We start from the raw sequence: 20,572 nt of genomic DNA on the forward strand, positions 1-20,572 counted from the left end.
GCAGGGGAGGATTCGGGTTCGATGGCGCGTGTGTCGTAGCTGCCACTGGGGGGGGCCTGGCAGGCCGGGAGCGCGGGGCCTGTCGCTTCCTGTGTGTAGGTGTTCGTGAGGACCCTGCCCTCTCTCACCTCTGTCCACACTGCAGCTGCCCAGGTGCCTTCACTTCTGCAGGCCCTGAGGAGGAGGAGGGGTCATGCGGGTGGGGGCTCTTGCCTCCAGGTGCTGGGGATCGAACCCAAGCGGGCCGCGTTCAAGGCAGATGCCCCACGTGCTGAACTGTGGCGCTGGCCCCTGCAGTCCTTACTCTGTATGTGAGATCCTGAGTGTTTCTGCACCCCCACCCCTCCGGGGGCAAGTTCCCTGCCGGAACCTGGGAGTGGTTCCTACTAACTATGGGGCATGGGGCTCAGAACAGCACAGGGAGTAGGGCAGTTGCCTGTACACAGCTGGCCAAGGTTGCATCCTTGGCACCATATGCTGTCCCGAGCCCTGCCAGGAGTGACCGCTGAACACAGATCTAGGAATAAGTCCTGAGCACCGCTAGGAGTAGCCTAAACCCTAGTAATAAAACACACGATTTCGCATGGTTCATAGGAACATGGTTCCCAGGCTCACTTGCCTAACTGTCCCCCTCATACTCTTCACTTCAGCCGTTATTGTTGCAGTCCCGTGCTGAGTGGGCTGTGTCTCACGGAAGCTGATGCTTCTGTTACTTCCTGGCCACTTTTCATCCCTGCCCCGCCCTGAAGCAGGAACGGTTCACTACTGGAACCTCACAGTGGGGGAAAGTCTGGGCGCCTGGGATTCTCGTTAAGACGGACACGGAGAAAGAGAAGGTGATGGAATGGGAGCCGTCCAGGGCTGCAGGGGTCCGGCAAGCATGGGCACTTGAGTCATGAGGCCACCTGTGCGATTTCACGGGCGCTGAACTGCCCGGGACCCTCCAAGTCCCCATCGGAGAACTTGGACACACTGTGAGTTAACCGGTCCCTTCAAGGTGCGCCAACAGCCAGAATAACCACCTCATTCTACTCAGCGACAGAAACCACGTTTCAGGAAAGTTTTTTTTTTTTTTTTTTTCCTTTTTGGGTCACACTCAGCGATGCACAGGGGTTACTCCTGGCTCATGCACTCAGGAATTACTCCTGGCAGTGCTTGGGGGACCATATGGGATGCTGGGAATCGAACCCGGGTCGGCCGCGTGCAAGGCAAATGCCCTACCCGCTGTGCTATCACTCCAGCCCAAGTGCCTCATTCTTCTGCCACTTCCCCCCTAGTACCTGCGCTCATTCCCTATTCACCCCTTATGGGCATTACTGTAAGATAACCTTTGGGGCTCCTCCCCGCAGTGTTGGGGAGTCATGCCATGCCCGCCAGGGCTCCCGCAATGCCAAACACGGCCCAGCACGTTGAGCCGAGCCTGCTCAGGGCGTTGCGCTCTGCGCAGGAGCAAGGATTCTCCTGGGTCCCCCAGTCACTTCGGAGCCCAGGACAGCTCCCAGTGACGTCATGGCGAGGGCAGTCAGGTGCCGGCGGGAGAGCGCGGGGCAGGCTGCGGCTCTCCAGTCTCGCCGGGCACGAAGTCGCGGGAACCGGCGGGAAACCCGGGCGGGGCCGTTAGGCGCGCGGCGCGCGCTGATGACGTCAGCGCGACGCGGACTGATGGCGCGGCCGGGTCCCGACATCACGTCGCCCCCCATCGCTCCCAGTTCGCGTGAGGAAGCTTCTCGCGGGCTCGGGTCGCCGTGGGCGCGCTGCGGGGCGCCGTGTCGCGCCGGCCCGCCAGCCCTGCGCCGACCATGGCCACCGACTCCTGGGCACTGGCGGTGGACGAGCAGGAGGCGGCTGTCAAGTCGGTCAGTGGCTTCAGCTGGGGCTGGGGTGGGCGCAGCGGGGCCGAGTGACCCCGGGGGTGCAGGTAGGGGACAGGTCGTGGCCCGCCCAGCCCTGTAGCCGCCCGTGGGGAGCTGCCGGGTGGGATCCGCGCCTCGGGCCAGATGGCCCGTGTGGAACCTCTCTCTGGGTCGTCCAAGATTTGCGCTTTTCCCCTCCAGCCCCAGCCCCTGCGTCTCTGCTGCGGACGGGGGTTGGGGGGCCCATGCGGTGCTGGGGCTTGAGCCCCCTGCGGGCCCAGCCCTTGGCGCCATCGCTCCAGCCCCACCTTTACTTCAGTAGCTGTAGATCCGCGGTCAGCGTGGCCGGCACTTTGCGCTCTTGCAGAATAACAGATCCGGGTTTAGGTTGCTCCAGTCTGTTGCACGCAGATGGCCCGAGTCACCGTAAGTTGTTCAGCTGATGTTCAGGGTGACCTTTATTGCTGGGCTTCTGATTACTGAAGACCATCCAACTGGAATGGGTATCTAAGTTTAAATTTGTCGTTAGTGGGACGGTAGTCCTACAGGTAGGGCTTTGGTCTTGCACGTAGCCCACCAGGATTGGACCCTGGCACCCCATATGGCTAACCCTGAGCACCGCCAGCAGAAATTCCTGAGTGCAGAGCCAGGAGTAACCCCTGAGCATCGTTAGGTGTGACCCCAAAATTAAAATAAATTCATCATTGGTAATGATGATGGACTTTTCATAATACAGACTTTTGGGGGTAGAGGAACAGTCGGTGATGCTCAGGGATCATTCCTGGCTCTGTGCTCAGAGACAACTCCTAGCGGGGCTCAGGAAATTGAATCCGGGTCGGCCGTCCAGTTAGATGCCCTACCCACTGGACTATCTCCCTGGTCCAGAATGTAGATTTCTTTTGTAGTATGGTTTAGTGCAATTTTTGTCCCAATTATTATTATTATTTTGCTTTTGGGTCACACCTAGCGATGCTCAGGGGTTACTCCTGGCTTTGCACTCAGGAATCACTCTGGCGATGCTCAAGGGACCATGTGGGATGCTGGGAATCGAACCTGGGTCGGCCGCATGCAAGGCAAATGCCCTTCCCGCTGTGCTGTTGCTCCAGCTCCACCAATTATATTTCTTTATTGCTTTGGGAGGATTTTCAGTTTGTCAGCAGATTCTTGAAATACGCCGGGTTTAGTGGAGTACTGGAAGAAGTTTCGGGGTCTTGTTGGGAGGCCGGTGCTGTGGTCAGAGTCAGAGGGATGTGATAAAAGAGCTTGGAACAAGGTGAAAACACTGACGCACAGGGACAGCTCACAGAGGAGAGGTTTTATTTGGGTCCATTTGGGGGTTTTGTTGTTTTTATTTTGGGCGGTGGGAGACACACCTTGATGCAGTTCTCAGGAGACTAGTTGATTCCAGGGATCAAGCCTGGCTTCCTGCTTGCAGAGAATGTGCTGCTGCCCTTTGAAGCTATCTCCCTAGCTCCAATTTAGGGAAGATTTTTTTGGGGGGGGGAAATGTCACCCAGCTGTGCTCAATGATCAAGGGCTGTTCCCGGCGTGATGCTCATGGGACCAGATGTGTTGCTGAGGATTCAAACTGGGACTGACGGGATGCAACCTATACGTAACCCCGTAACTCCCATACGATTGCTCTGGCTTTTGGTTTAAGGATTTTTAAAACAATTATGAGAATAGATCTAAGAACTGGCAAGATTCATCCCACTGTAGAGAAACGATGTTAGGAGTAATGTCTAAAGAAAATGAGAATAAAGAAAAGGAGAAGACGCAGGAGTGGTAATATAGGGGTTAAGGCTTGCTGGGTGCAGGGATAAGGAACAAGCATTGCATGTGACCCCGGCACCACCTGGACCCCTGAGCTTAGCCGGGCGCAGCCCAGAGGCGCCCAGGATCAGCGGAGTGACCTGGATAATCCCTGGGTTTATTGCCGCAGGGCCTGAGCGGCATTGTGTCCTTGGCTCTTGCATTGAAGTGACGGCCCAGTTGCCGAGAACTGCTTCTACGGTCTCCTGAGACGGCTTGGGATTCCCACCCCTGCCTCCACATTTCCACATTTTTGTTTTTTAAATAATGGAAGAAGAAAGCTAGAGAGAGCTCAAGTGGCTGAAAGCATCCGGAGACCCAGGTTTGATGCCCTATATGGCATATTCCCCTGAACACTGCTGGGTTTAGCCCCAAACAGAAATCTGAAGGTGATCGGTGGAGAAGTTTCTCTTAACAGTAGAGTTGGAGGCGTTCCTCGGGTGGGAGTGAAGATGAGGGGTGGGTTCAGGACATAATGGTGGAGATCTGGGGCAGGATTTAGAAAAGGAGAAGGGGGGACCGGAGCAATAGTACAGCAGGTAGGGTATTTGCCTTGCACGCTGCTGACCTGAGTTCAATCCCCGGCATCCCCTGTGGTCCCCTGAGCACTACCAGGAGTAATTCCTGAGTTCAGAGCCAGGAGTAGTGATCCCTGAGCATCGCTGGGTAGCAAAAAAAGAAGAAAAAAAGAAAGAAAAGGAGGAGGGGGCCAGAGAGAAGGTACAGAGGCAAGGAGCACATCTTGCGTTCAGCCAACCTAGGTCCAATCTCCATCACCCTGCATGGTCCCCCGTGGCCTGCCAGGAGAAGACCTGAGCAGAGCTCAGGTGGCCCCAAAGCCCCCCAACCCCCGCAAGTTGGGGGAGATAAAGCAAAAGAATTGTTTGCAACTTAAAATCTCACAGGTGGTGTTGGTAAAGTGCCTGGATGAGGGAGGGGAGGAAACGCAGGGCTGGTACAGAGAAGGTAGCAGAGCTTGGCTGGCGCCTTCAGAACTCAGCGAGTGCATCTTGGGAAGCACCCAAGCACGCGCCGGACGGCCCCAAAGATGTCCAGTTAAAGATTTCCTAGCAAGACTCAGGACTGAGCAGAGTTGTTCTCCCAGCTGGGATTTACTGCAACAAGAAGATTGCAAAATTAGGGAAAGAAAAATCATGTTGGGCAAAGGCATGAGAAAGTATCCTGCGTCTTTCTGGACCCTCTCCTAGTAGAGATGGTTGATTTTAAAGGAGGGGGGATGTCTTTTTCTTTGCTAAGGCATACTTTTGAGGGCTTACTCCTGACTCTGTGCTCCCAGATCACTCCTGGTGGGGACTCGGGACCAAATGGGATGCAGGGGATTGAATCTGGGTTGGCCACCTGCAAGGCAAACCCCTGCCCACTGTACTCTTGCCCCAGCTCTGTCCTCCAGCCTTTTGAGCTATCTACAGCCCTTTCATCCCCTCCTTTTAAGGCTATTGATGATAAACGTTTTCACCTGGGCCTTTATTTATTTTTGGTTTGGGAGCCACACCTGACTGAGTTTAGGGCTTACTCCCGGCTCTGTGCTCAGGAGTCACTTCTGGCAGGGCTCAGGGGACCGTATGGGGTGCTCAGTCAGCCTGTCACTCTGGCCTCCTCGGCCTTTATTTGGAGGTGTGGGGGCTTTGGGACACACTCGGGGGGGCCCAGGAGTTACTTCTGGTTTGGGGTCACTCCTGCACAGGGGATCATACACAGTGCCAGGGATCAGATGGAATCCACTGGTGCCAGGGCAGCAGCTTCCCACCCCCCCCCTCTCTGGCCGCAGATGAGCTCCCTGGAGGCGGGGGCTGGGCCGGCTCCCGCTCCGGTCCGACTCCTCTCCGCAGTGAGGGTTGCTGATGGGGGTTGCCGTCTCAGAGCCCTCTGATGAATCACTGGATTTCCTTTGCTTCCATTTCAGATGAGCGATTTGCAGATCAAGGAAGAGAAAGTGAAACCAGATTCCAATGGTGAGTCACTAGCTGCAGAGGCACTTTCGCTGTGTCCTCACAGCTGCGAGTGGAAAAGCCGCATTCCTTGAGCACGTTAGCTTCTCCAGATTTCACCTGGCCTTTGTCTCCTAAGAATCTCTGCTTGGGTCACACTGCCACTACGCCTGACTCTTTGCTTAGGGATCATTTCCTGGCAGGCTTAGGGGACCATCCTGGGTGCCAGGGCTTAAACCCGGGTCAGCCATGTGCAAGGTGCCTTACCAGCCTTATTATCTCTCCAACCCTTCTTTTTTTTTTTTTTTTTTCTTTTTGGGTCACACCTGGCAATGCACAGGGGTCATTCCTGGCTCATGCACTCAGGAATTACCCCTGGCGGTGCTCAGGGCTCCATATGGGATGCTGGGATTCGAACCCGGGTCGGCTGCGTGCAAGGCAAATGCAAATGCCCTACCTGCTGTGCTATCACTCCAGCTCCTATCTCTTCAACCCTTCTTTACATACATATATATTCAAATTCTTCAAAATTATTTTATTTATGTTGAACTAATCTCGAGGAAACTTCTGGATTTTAACTTAGAAAAGTTGGGGGCATGGTCATACTTGACTCTGCATGAGGGCTACTCCCATTCCTGTGCTCAGGAATTGCTCCCAGAAATACTCATGAGACCATGAGGTACCAGGGATTAAACCTTGGGCCTTAATGCATGCAAATCATATATTAATTCTATCTCTTCAGACCTGGATTTTAACTTGATACATATACACACATACATATATATACATATATATATATTTTTTTAAAAAATCTCTGCAACCCTTCTGTCTTACTTGTTTTAACAGTTTTATTTACACTGGGCCGGAGATGTGGCTCCGTGGTCAGAGTATGCCTTGCAATGCTTGAGACCTGGGTTCAATCTCTGGCACTGCCCCCAAGTCCCCTCAAAAAAAAAAAAAAAGCCTTTTTTCTTTCTTTTGTGAGGGGCGGGCCACACCCAGCAGCGCCCAGGCCTTACTCCTGCTTGTGTCTCCTGGTGGAGCAGCATGCAAGCAAGCGCCTTAACTCTGTATTCTCCACCTGGCTTTTTTTTGTTGCTGTTTTTGAGCCACATCCGGCAGTGCTCTGGGACCACTCCCAGCTCTGTGCTCAGCAGTGCTTGAAGGCTCCTGTGCTACTGGAGAACTAATCCTGCCCTCTGCGTGCAAAGCTTGTGCTTACCTGGCTGTGCTCTGCCTCCGGCTGTGCTGCCTTTTCAGAGGTGGGTCCCGCACCCTGGGGCGCTGCCTCTGATGTTTTGTTAGTGGGGGGGGTCTCCCACGTCAGTGTGTGGTGCTCGCTGCTGTGCCCACCCAGGGTCACACATCTGAGTTGTGACTGCTTCTCTGGGCTCCTGGCGCACGTGAAGCGGGCTGGGTGTGGCGTGCGGGGCCTCAGGGGTCAAGGCAGACGCTCTGTCATCCAGCTGTCCCCAGGGTCCTTACTTGAGTTTGACAGCTTGAGGCAAACTGAATTGTTTTAAAGACTTTTTAATTTGCGAATAGCAGAAGAATTGCATTTTAGAGCACAACCCTGTGGCAGCGCCAGTTTTCCCGGAGGCTTTGGAGGCACCTGTTCGCGGGTAGGGGAAGGGGCTTAACCGGCCTCTTCTACCTGTCTGGGGGCACAGACATGCATCCGCCACACTGGGAGTGGCTGCTGCTGGCTCTGTGCTGGCGTCCCTGCAGCACGGGGGAGTGCTCAGGCCTTCTCGTGCCCAGCAAGTGCTCAGCCAATGGGTGCATCGCTCAGGCTCCAGAGTCTTAAAATAAGAATAAAAAACACACAGCTGGAAATTTCCCAATCAGAAGTAGCTCAGTTCAGCCCTTTTTTTGGCGAACAATCCAATTTGAATTCTTTTTGATTAACCTTCTGTCATTTAAGAAAAATCCTGGGCTGGGGATATGCCTGGTAGACCATGTGCTTGGCATGTGAAAATTTTTGTACTTAAGTTATTGTGGGGAAAAAAGTAATTGTTTTATTATTATTATTATTATTATTATTATTATTATTATTATTATTTTGCTTTTGGGGTCACACCGGCAATGCTCAGGGGTTACTCCTGGTTCTGCACTCAGGAATTACTCCTGGCGGTGCTCAGGGGACCACATGGGGCGTCAGGGATCAAACCTGGTTTGGTCGCGTGCAAGGCAAATGCCCTCCCCGCTGTGCTGTTGCTCCAGCCCCAGTCATCGTCTTGTTACCTAATCTGCCTTTTTTTTTTTTTCCTTTTTGGGTCAAACCCGGCGATGCTCAGGGGTTATTCCTGGCTTTGCACTCAGGAATCATTCCTGGCAGTGCTCGGAGGACCATATGGGATGCTGGGAATCGAACCCGGGTCGGCTGTGTGCAAGGCAAACGCCCTACCCGCTGTGCTATTTCTGCAGCCCCACCTTTACCTTTTTAATACCTTATTTTCTTTCTCATCTAAATGTGTTTGCAGATGTAATGCTATATTTTAATTTTGGAAAGATCAGAGGTGACTTTGTGTTGTTGGGCAGTGAGGGGCATCCGTACATAGCCACGCTCAGGACTTAGTCCTGCTTTATGTTCAGGATCACTCCTGGTGGGGCGCTGGGGGACTGTGGGGTGCCGGGGATCGAACCAGTCGGCGACATGCAAGGCAAGCACGTTACCCACTGTGCTGTCACTCTGGCCCTAGAGGTGGCTTCCCAACCCCCCCTTATTTGCCCATCTTAATACTGCATACTTGGTATGGTGCTCCTAGCAGTGGTGCTCACACACCCATTGCCAGTGGTGTGTGGAGCTCGAACTCCGAGGGCAGTGCCAGGAGTTCCAAATGGCAGAGCCACCTGATCTCCAACAAGCATGGCCATGCCCAGGATTAAAGTCTTGGCCTCATCTTTGCGCCTCAAAGGTGACATTGTGATCACACAGAAGTTGGCCAAGGGCCAGAGTGTTAGTACAGTGGGTAGGACATTTGCCTTGCACACAGCCAACCCAGGTTCAATCCCTGACCATCCCAGTGGTCCTCTGAGTTCACCAGGAGTGATCCCTGAGTATTGCCAGGTGTGGCCCCAAACCCTCCTCCCCTCCCCCCAAAAAAGTTGGCCAAAAATTTTAAGTGTTTTTTTTGGGGGGGGGCGTGGAGGGGGGTCACACTTGGCGATGCACAGGGGTTACTCCTGGCTTGTGCACTCAGGAATTACTCCTGGTGATGCTCAGGAGACCATATGGGATGCAGGGAATTGAACCTGGGTCGGCCGCGTGCAAGGCAAATGCCCTACCCGCTGTGCTATTGCTCCAGCCCTTTTTTTTTTTTTTTTTTTTTTTAATTTTTGGGTCATACCCAGTGTTGCACATGGGTTTCTCCTGGCTTTGCACTCAGGAATTACTCCTGGTGGTGCTCGGAGGACCATATGGAATGTAGGGAATCAAACCCAGATTGGATGCATGCAAGGCAAATGCCCTACCCGCTGTGCTATTGCTCCAGCCCTTTAATTTGAGTGTTTTTGTATGTATCTAAAAACTTCCAGAGGGCCAGAGAGGCATTGTGAGTATTAAGGCTTTGCCATGTATGTGGCTGGCTCCAGTTTGAACCAGCACTACATCTAGACCTTCAGCACTGCAGGCATGATCCCTGAGCACAGACTCAGCTCAGGAGCCGCTCTGAGCACTGCGGGATGTGGCCCAAACCATCACGAAACTGGCTCCTGGGCAGCTGAGGAGCTGAGGGCTGGAGTGTGCGCCTGCCCTGGGAGGGAAGGCTCCATCCTGACACTGCCAGGAGTCACCACCCAAGCTCTTGTGGTTTCGCTTGTCACCCAGAATTGTTTGTCTTGGAATAAAAATCCACTGTATCATTGTCATTCCATTGTTTGTCGATTTACTGGAGTGGGCACCAGTAACGTCTCTGTTCCTCTCAGCCCTGAGCTTTTAGCAGCCTCTCCTTACTGTCTTTCCCAGTGTTTGGAGGCTCTTTCAGGGTCAGGGGAATGGGACCTATCATTACTGTTTTTGGCATATCGAATATGCCACGGGTAGCTTGCCAGGCTCTGCCCATGCGGGCAGGATACTCTTGGTAGCTTGCCGGGCTCTCTGAGAAGTATATATACATATACATATATACGTATATATATTACTCTCTATGATTTGTTGCCTACTGTCTGAACTCCATCAAATATGGTGTGGTAATTGTGGAAAATGGGTAGGAAGTGTCTTATAATGTGTCATGAGGCCGAGAAGCAGCCGTGTGGTGCAGAAGGCGGCCTGGAGCGTGTCAGCAGTTGGGTAGTGGAGGTCGGCTGCTGGGGCTGGGTCCCTTGGGGGGCAGGGTTCTCACCCACCCCCGTCTAGGGCACCCTGAGTGAAAACAGCCTGGTGAGGAGTCCACTAACTATAAATATCACGCATTAGCATTTTGATCACTGGGTGGGTTTGGTGTTTTCATTGCCCTGGGCCTGGAGGACTTTGTGATTTGCCGCCGCTCAGCATGACTGTTCCCTTGTGCAGGTTTCATCAAACCTGCAGCACCTGCAGAGAAGACAGATGAAGAAGAGAAAGGTAAGGGCTCCTACCGCCCGGTGCAGGGGGCAGAGAGGGACCCACAAGGACTGGCCTTGGGGAGCTGGGGAACCCTAGGAGTGTGGTGTCCCAGAAGCGGGGGGGTTTGTAGGGTGGGGTGTGAGGGTAGGTGCCAGTTGACTCAAAGCTCCGACTGGACGAGAGGTTGACCCTGCAGGGGTGGGGCTGCTGACTCGGGGAGGGTGAGCCCCGAGAGGAAAGGAAACACGGAGGGACCCTTCTGGAAGGGTGGCAGAGAGGCCGGACGTTGGCCAAGAGCAGAGTGCAGGACCAGAAAATGGACATACAGGAGCGTGTGCACGGCCCGCCCGAGTGTGCTCATGAAGCGCTAAAAGCGGCACCCACTGGCCTTGGGCTGCGCCTCTCCCAGTAGTGCTCGGCTGCCTGGAGACGGGCGGGCAGCGGGGAGGGTGCTGGAGGAGCAGGAAGAACATCTCCTGGTTTCTTTTGGCAGAGGACAGAGCCGCGCAGTCATTACTCAACAAGCTGATCCGGAGCAACCTCGTGGATAACACGAACCAGGTGGAGGTCCTGCAGCGGGACCCCAACTCCCCGCTCTACTCCGTCAAGTCCTTCGAGGAGCTGCGCCTGTGAGTAGCTCCCCTGACCCGCTGCTCCGAGCCCGGCCTCCCGGGAAGCTTACACCTCGAGGCCTCGTGGGGATCTTTCACTTTGATTCCGGGAGATCCTAACAGACTTGATTAGTGAATAATTCATGTGCCTCCAGAGTGACCAGAGTATGACGCGTTTACCGTGATGGTTTCCCTCCCGTCCCGGTCTGTCGGCCCCCTGGTTCTCTTGGTAGGGATTTCTAAATGCCACAAATTTATTCTTCATAGCTGAAAGTCTTCTTTCTTTTATGCTCTTAGAACTTTCAATAAAATATTGGCTGACAGGTGATTTCTGGATATCAGGAACATTTCTTCTTAGGTAAGCCCCTTTGTTAGCCTGTAGGGTTAAAGGTCTGAATGTTAATCCACTTTATAAGCTCTGTCAGAAGAGCCTGGGCAGGGTCCCAGTGCTTCGATGGAAGATGGCCTTCGGTGTTCCGAATTTTAAAAACTCCAGGATCCGTAACTCAGCATCACAGAACGGGCTGACCTCCAATAGGGCCCTAAAGATGGAGGACTACAGATGGCCATGTCAGGGCTTCTGTTCTCTGCAGTGAGTCAGTGAACGGTGCTTATGGCCAGGCCAGGCTGAGTGTTCTGCTAGCGAGATGTAATGACTGTTCTAGCTGGTAAATCAGGCAGTGGGAGGATAAAAGCCGCTTTGCCTCTATTCGGCATCATCGTTCCGGTGTCACTGTGGGCAGAGAGTAGCACTCACTGCTGGCCTATCTCAGTAGAACAGAGACTCCACACGGGAGGCTCAGTACAACCCCCTGATTCTCCTGAACATCTGTCAACGGAGTAAGAGCTAAGAGCAAGTTTTAAAGGATGGCCTTTTCTTTGGGATGTTTTCGGGAAATTAACACTGTGTGTGTTTTTCCTGTGTTTATCTTTTCTGCCAGGGCTTCATCCAGCCAGTCTATTTCTGCCTCTGTTCAAACAGCTGGGGACAGCTGTATGTCTCAGCTGGTTCCCGAGTGAACTGTCTACTTTTCCAGTATCTGTGTTGTTTTAAATTCCTTTCATTTGCAAGACTTGTGTTCTCCATTCAGTGATGTATTGCCCTTTTGGAAAAACAAGTTCTCTGATTAGTTGCTCATGGCAAAAGGAAACAAAGAATGATGCCTAATTGCCTCATATACTTGATCTGTTTCACATTGTAAAAAGTGTATAGGGGCTGGAGCAATAATACTATGGGGTAGGGCATTTGCCTTGCAGGCAGCCGGACTAAGTATGAATCCAGCACCCCATATGGTCCCCAGAGCCAACCAGAAGTAAGCCCTGAGCATGGCCAGGTGTGACCCAAAAGACAACAACAAAAAGATTTGTACTATGGGCAGAAGATAAGGTGTCGTATCTGGGGAATCTGAGTGTCTCTCCACCACAACATGGGCCCATGGGCCCTACTAGGAGTGAATACTGATGTGTTCACCCAGAAAGGAAAGAAAAGAAAGTGAACTGGTGTGAACTGATCCACAAAATGGGAAAAAAGGAACCCACTGGAAGTTTTTGGATCACTTTGGATCCCCATTAGCTAATGTTGGTTTCCTTGATACCTAAATCTGAATCTACCAAGCTTTATGGCCTTTTCTTCCAAAGGGAGATGCCCAAAGGTCATCCCGTTGCTCATTGATTTGTTTGAGCGGGCACCAGTAACGTCTCATTGAGAGACTTTTTGTTACTATTTTTGGCATATCCAATACGCATGGGTAGCGTGCCAGGCTCTGCCGTGCGGGCTCCATACTCTCAGTAGCTTGCCGGGCTCTCTGAGAGCGGCGGAGGAATCGAACACGGGTCGGCCGCATGCAAGGCGAAAACCCAACCGCTGTGCTGTTGCTCCAGCCCATGCCCAAGGGTACGTTTTCAAAATGTTCCTTGTGTGTGAGAGCTCAGGAGCCAGAAGGATTTGTTTTTTCGAGAGTCCTTTAAGCTCCAGAGGAGTAATGCACAGAGACTTGGCGTAGCCTCGCTGTGCGCCTGGGACAGTTTGGTGTGGTCTCCGTTAATCCCGTCTTCCTGAGCTCACAGCACACTCGTGAGCGTGGCCTGGAGGATCGTGGTTGTATTGCAGCTCCCAGAGTTGAGGCTTTTCTTTATATTTGACATTGTATCTGAGTATGAGTGTTTGTAAATTACCTGAGTTCTCCTTACTGTCTACTAAAAATTGGCTGTAAGTCAATTGTTTTTTCACTTGATTGTCCTGGTAATTTGTACAGGTAACATTGGAAGGATCATGGAACACAAAATTAGTGTAGTTCAGTTTTACCTCTGCACTGAGAATTTAAAACTGAATCCCATTCCCTAAAGGGGACCCAGTATCTTAAGCCATGTTAATTTTTTAGATGTCTTTTCTGATTTATACTGTGGATTAATAAATAACACTCTTAGAGCTGCAGAAGATTTGTTATCCAAGACCAACCATGTCTGGGTCTGCCAAAAGCAATTAATTTCACCAGGAAAAGAAATGAGTCTAGGAATCTTCTAAGAGTTGCAGTTAAGACTTAACAGTCTTAATTTAGGGGAAAAGATTTAGTCGGGAAAGGTGGAGGTTTGGGGCGGGGGTGGTGTGTGTGTGTGTGTGTGTGTGTGTGTGTGTGTGTGTGTGTGTGTGTGTGTGTGTGTGTGTGTGTGTGTGTGTGTGTGTGTGTGTGTGTGTGTGTGTGTGTGTGTGTGTGTGTGTGTGTGTGTGTGTGTGTGTGTGTGTGTGTGTGTTCTGAGGCATAGGAGAATGATAGGAAGCTCAGAGTTTGCTTGCCGCCATGCAACGTGGACTCCCTCCTTTCTTTCCCGGCGCCCAGGAAGCCGCAGCTACTCCAGGGTGTCTACGGCATGGGCTTTAATCGACCCTCCAAGATCCAGGAGAACGCGTTACCCATGATGCTCGCCGAGCCGTGAGTATGAGGGCCCCGGAAGCTTCCTCGGTGGTCTTTGGTTTATTGTCTGCCCACAGCTGTTTCTGTCCCTGAGAGCAAGGGGGGCTGTGTGCTTCTTCAGGGAAGTACCCTGGGCAAGCGCAGAGTCGGATGGCTCGGTGGGGCGCCTGCTTTTCCCGCTCTGCAGGAAGGAGGGAGAGAGAAGCGCAGTGGCACAGAATTGGAGTAGCTCTTTGGCCTTTTTTGGGGCGGGGCGGTGGTGTACCCAGTGATGCTCAGGGATCACTCCTGGCTCTGCACTCAACTGTATGGGGTGCTGGGGATCGAACCCATGTCGGCCACGTGCATGGGTTTTGGGCCACATCCACTAGTGCTCAGGGCTTATTCCTGACTCTGCACTCAGAGATCACTCCTGGTGGGCTGGGGGACCATATGGGGTGTCTGGGATCAAATCCATGTCAGCTGTGTACAAGGAACATTCTACTCTCTCGTACTGTTTCTCTGCTCCCTCATTTTTCCTTTTTTTTTTTTTTTTAATTAATTATTTTTTTTGGCTTTTTGGGTCACACCTGGTGTTGCTCAAGGCTGACTCCTGGCTCTGCACTCAGGAATTACTCCTGGCGCTGCTCAGAAGACCATATGGGATGCTGGGAACCGAACCCGGGTCGGCCACGTGTAAGGCAAACACCCTACCCGCTGTACTATCGCTCCAGCCCCTCATTTTTCTTTTGGTTTTTAGGCCACTCGGCAGTGTTCAGGCCTTGCTCCTGGCTCTGCACTCAGGAGTCACTCCTGGAGGTGCTCAGGGGACCATACAGGATGCCAGGACTTGACCCTGGGTTGGCTGTGTGCAAGGCAGGCACCCTACTGTACTATCACTCTGCTCCCCACCCCCCTTTTTTTTTTATGACAAATGCTGTGTAGGGCTGGAAAGGTGCTTTTTTCTTTCTTTTTCTTATTTTGCTTTTTGGGTCACACCCGGTGATACTCAAAGGTTACTCCTGGCTCTGCACTCAGGAAATACACCTAGCTGTGCTTGGAGGGCCATAGGGATGCCAGGGATTGAATCCGGGTCAGCCACGTGCAGGGAAACGCCATCCCTGTTGTACTATCGCTCCAACCCCAAGAAGGTAGTTTTAAAAGGTGGCGTGTGGGGGAGTCTCAGGTTCTGTCCCTGGCAGTGTGTGGGTCCTGAGTGCCAGCCAGGTGTGGCCGCAAATCCAAAAATAGCCACCATGCCGTGAATGTGGGTTCCGTGTAGTGGAAAATGTAAAACTTCCCTTTAAGACATCTGCCTGATTAGGAATCTTGCATTTTCTATAAAGCTATGAAAACAGAAGCACACACACGGAAGGAGCCAGTCCTGGACACAGGCCGTGACTCAGCAGAAACGGCCCTGGGGCTGTGTGCCAGCCCGGCCCCACTCACACGCTCTCGCTCTCTTTTCTTTCCTTCCCGCCTTCCTGCTTTCCTGCCTTTCTTCCTCCCTCCCTCCCTAGATAATGTGCCTTGCATAGGTTTCAAGAGTGCTAATATTGGAGCTGGAGTGATAGCACAGCGGGTAGGGCGTTTGTCTTGTACACGGCCGACCCGGGTTCAATTCCCAGCATCCTATATAGTCCCCTGAGCACCGCCAGGAGTAATTCCTGAGTGTATGAGCCAGGAATGACCCCTGTGTATTGCCAGTGTGACCCAAAAAGAAAAAAAAGTATTTTTATTGTACCTCTTAGAAGCAGATCACCACACTGGTCCCCCACCAAAGTATTGATCACCTCTACCATTGCCACGGGGTTTCTGGGGTACAAAACTGGCCCCTTTAAGTGTTAAGATCTAGACTGAACACAACTAAAAATATTGCTGGGAGCCAGGGGCATTCTTTGCATGTAGGAGACACAGGCCCAGGTTGCTCCCCGGACTCTGTATGTTCCCCCAACCACTGCCAGATGTGACCCAAAAAACAACAACAAAAATCCATAAGCACAATTTGTCCTTTAGCATTTGTTTTTGGGACTCTGCATTGAGGAATTATTCTTGAGGGACTCGATATATCATTGTACCTCTGCAGAAAACTTCAGTAATGTAGAAAAGCCTGAGGGGAGAAAATTACTGCCTGGAAGGAACCCTGGCCCCGGCCATTTAACCGCTGTCGTTTCCATGTCCCCTCAGCCCGCAGAACCTCATCGCGCAGTCTCAGTCGGGTACCGGGAAAACCGCTGCCTTCGTGCTGGCCATGCTCAGCCGAGTGGAGCCAGCAGAGAGATACCCCCAGGTGAGGGCAGGGCATCCTGGGCACCTGACTTAGGCCCGGGTGCACGGTGCCATTGGGTGGGGTGCTCGTGAGGGTGCCCGGGGCGGGGTGTGCTTCTGCTGGCTCTGGCTCAGGCCCGGCAGGCTCGTGGGCCCCCCAGACCTGACCCAGGAAGAATTCTTCCAGAAATAGCAGCCTGTAGCAGGGCTGAAGGGTCTGCTGAGTGGGAGGGGGGCCTGGAGGGAGAGGAAGGGGTTTCTACTCTGTCCAAGGGGCCCTCCCAGCTTCCTTGTCGCTTTAGAGTGGCTGTCCCCATGTTCATTTGGCCTAGCTGACTTTCCCAGAAAAAATAAACTTTACCTGGCACTCCCATGGAAATCTAGCTTCTCTATGAAAACAATAGAAAGTGGCCCCCCACACACACCTTGTACTGGCACACTTGCCAGTGTCCCCTGGTGGGGTTGCAGTCACCCACGGGGGAAGGGCGGCTTTCCTGAAGGCCCGAAACTCACCCTCTGATCTCCCCACCAGTGTCTGTGCCTCTCCCCAACATATGAGCTGGCGCTTCAGACTGGGAAAGTCATTGAGCAGATGGGCAAGTTTCATCCGGAGCTCAAGCTGGCTTACGCCATCCGAGGCAACAAACGTGAGTCGCGAGGCTGAGGTGTGAGTGTGCGTGGGGTTTGGGTTGTGAAGCTGCAGTGTCGGTGCATTTACCGGCAGCTCCTCCCGTCTTTTGGGCCAAACGCTCAGGAGCTCTGTGGCTCTTCCTCGGCAGGTGTGTTGTGGATTGTTCCTTGTCATGTCTATGAACAGCTTTATATTTTTATTGGTGTTACCCATTGGGTATCACATCATGTGTCCTACTTAATCTTCTACCTGTTTTCTTGAGGTGTGTTGGGGGTACTGGGCCACACCCAGTAGTTCTTGGGGGCTACTCTTGGATCTGTGCTTTGGGGTTGCTCCTGGCGGGGCTGCAGGTCCTTAAAGTCAAACTGGGTTTGGCTGTATGCAAGGCAAAGCTCTTATGCCTGTACTATCTCTCGCCCTAGTTAAGCTTTTAATGCCACGTAGGCTGGAGAACGACAGGGATGAAGGGCTAGTCCTGGAGGCCCGGTCACTGATTAGGATGTCGCCCAGTTTCAGAAAGAGTTGCCTTTGTCATGCGTGCATAAGCTCATGTTTCATGTAATATACTTAAGACAGTGTTTCGTGAAGGTGTTGGCCAAAACCAAATGGATTTCCAGTGTTTTTAGTGATTTGTTAGTTTTAATTTCAACCACAGTTTTGTAGCTAGATTTTCCGTTTAGGAAAACATTCTACATAAGTATATTGTCTCAATACCAGATAACAAAGCAAAAGAAAAAAATAGTCAGAGAGATAACACAGGGGTTAAGCACTTGCCTGCACTTGGCTGGCCCCAGTCCAATCGTTTGTACTGTTTCCACTCCCCAGCACTGCCAGGAGTGATCCTGACCACAGAGCAAAAAACCAAAAACTGCACAAAATCCCCGGGCTGGATTGGGGGCTCAGACTACCAGTGTAGAGGAAATCCCTGCCCTGTGAGCAGCGGTCTCAGGAATGAGGGGATTGTGGCAGGAGGAAATGGCGCTGATCAGTCACTTCAGGGCCTTTGGCCCGACCACAGCGCATGACACAGAGCATCCCTCCATGGAGAAGCCAAGATTTGACAAAGCTCCTGAGCGTTTGGCAGCAAGAGTGGATTTGATCTGTTAGCTAGGGAAGGACGGGCAAGACTTTGGCTTTCAAACCGGGTTTAGCGTGGAAATACCCACCAGTCACTCCGTCCACAGTGGAGCGGGGTCAGAAGATCAGCGAGCAGATCGTCATCGGCACCCCTGGCACCGTCCTCGACTGGTGCTCCAAGCTCAAGTTCATCGACCCCAAGAAGATCAAAGTGTTTGTTCTGGATGAGGCCGACGTGATGATCGCGACTCAGGGCCACCAGGACCAGAGCGTGCGCATCCAGAGGTGGGAGCTCCGGAGGGGAGGGACGCGGGAGCCTCCCGGACCAAGGCTGCTCCCCCTTCTCCCCAAAGCCTGGTCTCTCTGGCATCAGCTTCTTGAGTCCCCAACCTTGCGAGCACTGGCTGTTTGGGCCCCTTCGGGCCACTCTCATGGATCCCGGGGTAGAGGCCGGGGTGGGCCCCCACCCTGCCTGGCCCCGGGCCTGCTCCTGCCCCCTTCCCGGGGCTGCGGTGCTTCCCGGGGACGAGCTGGGGCCATGCAGGATCCCCACCTCCCCGCAGGATGCTGCCCAGGAACTGCCAGATGCTGCTGTTCTCTGCCACCTTCGAAGACTCGGTGTGGAAGTTTGCCCAGAAGGTGGTCCCCGAGCCCAACATCATCAAGCTGAAGCGCGAGGAGGAGACACTGGACACCATCAAGCAGTACTACGTGCTATGCAGTAACCGTGACGAGAAGTTCCAGGCCCTGTGCAACCTCTACGGGGCCATCACCATCGCGCAGGCCATGATCTTCTGCCACGTGAGCAGCGGGTGGTGTGTGTGTGTGTGGGGGGGGGGGCTCAGGAGGACCCGCCTCCCTCTGTGTGGCTGAGGGCTTGGCGTGAGAAAGGAGGCGGGCAGCAAGAGGGACTACAGGGGGTTGCTACTTGCTGTGCATACTGCATACTTTTTTTTTTTTTGGTTTTGGATCACACCCAGCGATGCACAGGGGTTACTCCTGGCTCGTGCACTCAGGAATTACTCCTGGCGGTGTCGGGGGGTGGGGGGGCATATGGGATGCTGGGAATCGGGTCAGCCGCGTGTAACTCAAACAATTCTTTGCACCACAGACACGCAAAACTGCGAGCTGGCTGGCAGCCGAGCTCTCCAAGGAAGGCCACCAGGTGGCGCTGCTGAGCGGCGAGATGATGGTGGAGCAGAGGGCTGCGGTGATCGAGCGCTTCCGCGAGGGCAAAGAGAAGGTGCTGGTCACCACCAACGTGTGCGCCCGCGGTGAGCAGACGCGCGGGGGCCGCGGCTCGGGGTGCGGGGACGGCCGCCCTCAGGCCCGCGGGTGCTGTGGTCTCTGGGGAGCTTTCCAGAAGCCTGGCGCCCTGCAGGGGCCTGCCCGGGGCCCAGGGGCTGCTGCTGACCTGGAGCCTCTGCCCGGGCCCCGCCCACACCCTCTGCTCTGCTGCCCCGCCGGCCCCGCCCTCACGCCTGTGCCCGCGCAGGCATCGATGTGGAGCAGGTGTCCGTGGTCATCAACTTTGACCTCCCGGTGGACAAGGACGGGAACCCAGACAATGAGACCTACCTGCACCGCATCGGGCGCACAGGCCGCTTCGGCAAGAGGGGCCTGGCGGTGAACATGGTGGACAGCAAGCACAGCATGGACATCCTCAACAGGATCCAGGAGCACTTCAGTGAGTGGGCGGTGCCCCGCCCCGCGCCGCCGCCCAGGGGGAGACGGGCCTGACCTGTTTCCCGTCCACTGCCGGGTCAGGGCATGGGGACGCTCCCTGCGACCCAGGAGTAGGCTGCGGGTCCGAGCGCGTTGGGGCCTGCAGCGCCCAGAGCCCCCGTGAGTTCTGCCACTCCAACTCTCCCCGGGGCGATGTCTCCCCTGCGCCCCCGCTGAGCTCTCCCTGTCTTCGTCCTCAGATAAGAAAATCGAGAGATTGGACACGGACGACCTGGACGAGATTGAGAAAATAGCCAACTGAGGCGTCCCGGGTGCCCGGTGCCCGCCAGTGCTGCCCCCCCCCCCCCCCGCGCGCGCGGGAATCTCGTGCTTTCCCTGCCCGGCCTCGGCCGTCACATCAAGACGAAGGCGCGAGCCGCGACAGACTTCCTACCTCATTTCAGTTTTGTTTGGACAGGACAGAAATTGCAAATTATGGGGGAGAGAAGAAGGGAAATTAGGCGTTTTGTAAAGTTAATCCTTTTTAGCCAGTTTTCCCCAAACTTTATAAGTGAGCTGGGGGCTGGCCCCAGGCCCTCCGCCCGCCTTCCGGCCTGGAGTGCTGTTAGTCCAGCCTCTCAGCGTGGTCAGGGGTGCGTCCAGGGAAGGGCACTGTGACCCCGCTGACCTGTATGGAGGCTGCGGGCAGCTGCCTGCCTCCACCATTCTCCTGAGATCTGTGGGCCTCCTGCCCGCCGGCCATCTTCTTTCTAAAATCCGAAGTGGGTCCGGCCGACCCTTTCCCTCTGCAATGTCCACACACACTGTTCCCCCTGGTGTGCACCGGTTTGGGCCGGAACAGACATGAGGCCTTCTGAGATGGCCACGCCCTAGGGGGCTGGTTTGCTCTGTCCCCAGTGGGTGGTGGGCAGTCAGCAATTTCGGGTCCAGCCTGGCTCGGTGAGCCGGTTCTTCCCCATCGCTCACAGCACCTTGGTGCGGTCATGCATTCTCTGTGTGGGCCCGCACCAGTGACCAGCATCTTGGTTGTCGAGAAATTTTAATTTTAAAATCATGCAATGCTTTACTAATCATGATTTTTATTTTACTTGTACTTCTATGCTTATTAGACTAATTTATACTAATTAAAAAAATATGTATCCAGAAAGCACAGTTGTCTTGTTTGGCACCATCCAGGGCTGCAGCTCTTGCTTCCGGTTAGTTGGCACCTGTCAGTGCCCCTGTACAAAATGCATACAGTGATGCCGG

General features: G+C 53.7%; 1 protein-coding gene across 2 annotated transcripts; it reads left to right on the forward strand.

Moving 5' to 3' along the window:
- The first annotated feature begins 1,677 nt into the window (after positions 1-1,677).
- On the forward strand, positions 1,678-20,465 carry LOC101537599 (ATP-dependent RNA helicase DDX19A). Of its 2 annotated transcripts, XM_004600533.2 has the most exons (12): positions 1,678-1,856; positions 5,590-5,638; positions 10,128-10,178; positions 10,654-10,789; positions 13,609-13,701; positions 15,850-15,952; positions 16,463-16,577; positions 17,746-17,923; positions 18,202-18,439; positions 18,750-18,912; positions 19,134-19,325; positions 19,564-20,465. In XM_004600533.2, exons 1-12 carry the CDS (start codon positions 1,800-1,802, stop codon positions 19,623-19,625), a joined length of 1,437 nt encoding a protein of 478 aa, XP_004600590.1. In that variant the 5' UTR covers positions 1,678-1,799; the 3' UTR covers positions 19,626-20,465. The 2 variants fall into 2 exon arrangements, with proteins under 2 accessions (XP_004600590.1, XP_004600592.1); XM_004600535.2 differs by lacking the exons at positions 1,678-1,856; positions 5,590-5,638; positions 10,128-10,178 and adding an exon at positions 11,069-11,129 and having other exon boundaries at positions 10,711-10,789.
- The last annotated feature ends 107 nt before the right edge of the window (positions 20,466-20,572 follow it).

Source organism: Sorex araneus, chromosome 8 (assembly GCF_027595985.1).
Source record: "Sorex araneus isolate mSorAra2 chromosome 8, mSorAra2.pri, whole genome shotgun sequence".
NCBI lineage: Eukaryota > Metazoa > Chordata > Mammalia > Eulipotyphla > Soricidae > Sorex > Sorex araneus.

What these genes read in the sequence shown, in the direction of transcription:
- LOC101537599 (XM_004600533.2), top strand. Translation starts at nt 1,800, where the DNA reads ATGGCCACCGACTCCTGGGCACTGGCGGTGGACGAGCAGGAGGCGGCT. An exon ending in CACCAACGTGTGCGCCCGCG is followed by an intron (nt 18,913 to 19,133) that starts GTGAGCAGACGC and finishes GTGCCCGCGCAG; the next exon opens with GCATCGATGTGGAGCAGGTG. An exon ending in CAGGATCCAGGAGCACTTCA is followed by an intron (nt 19,326 to 19,563) that starts GTGAGTGGGCGG and finishes CTTCGTCCTCAG; the next exon opens with ATAAGAAAATCGAGAGATTG.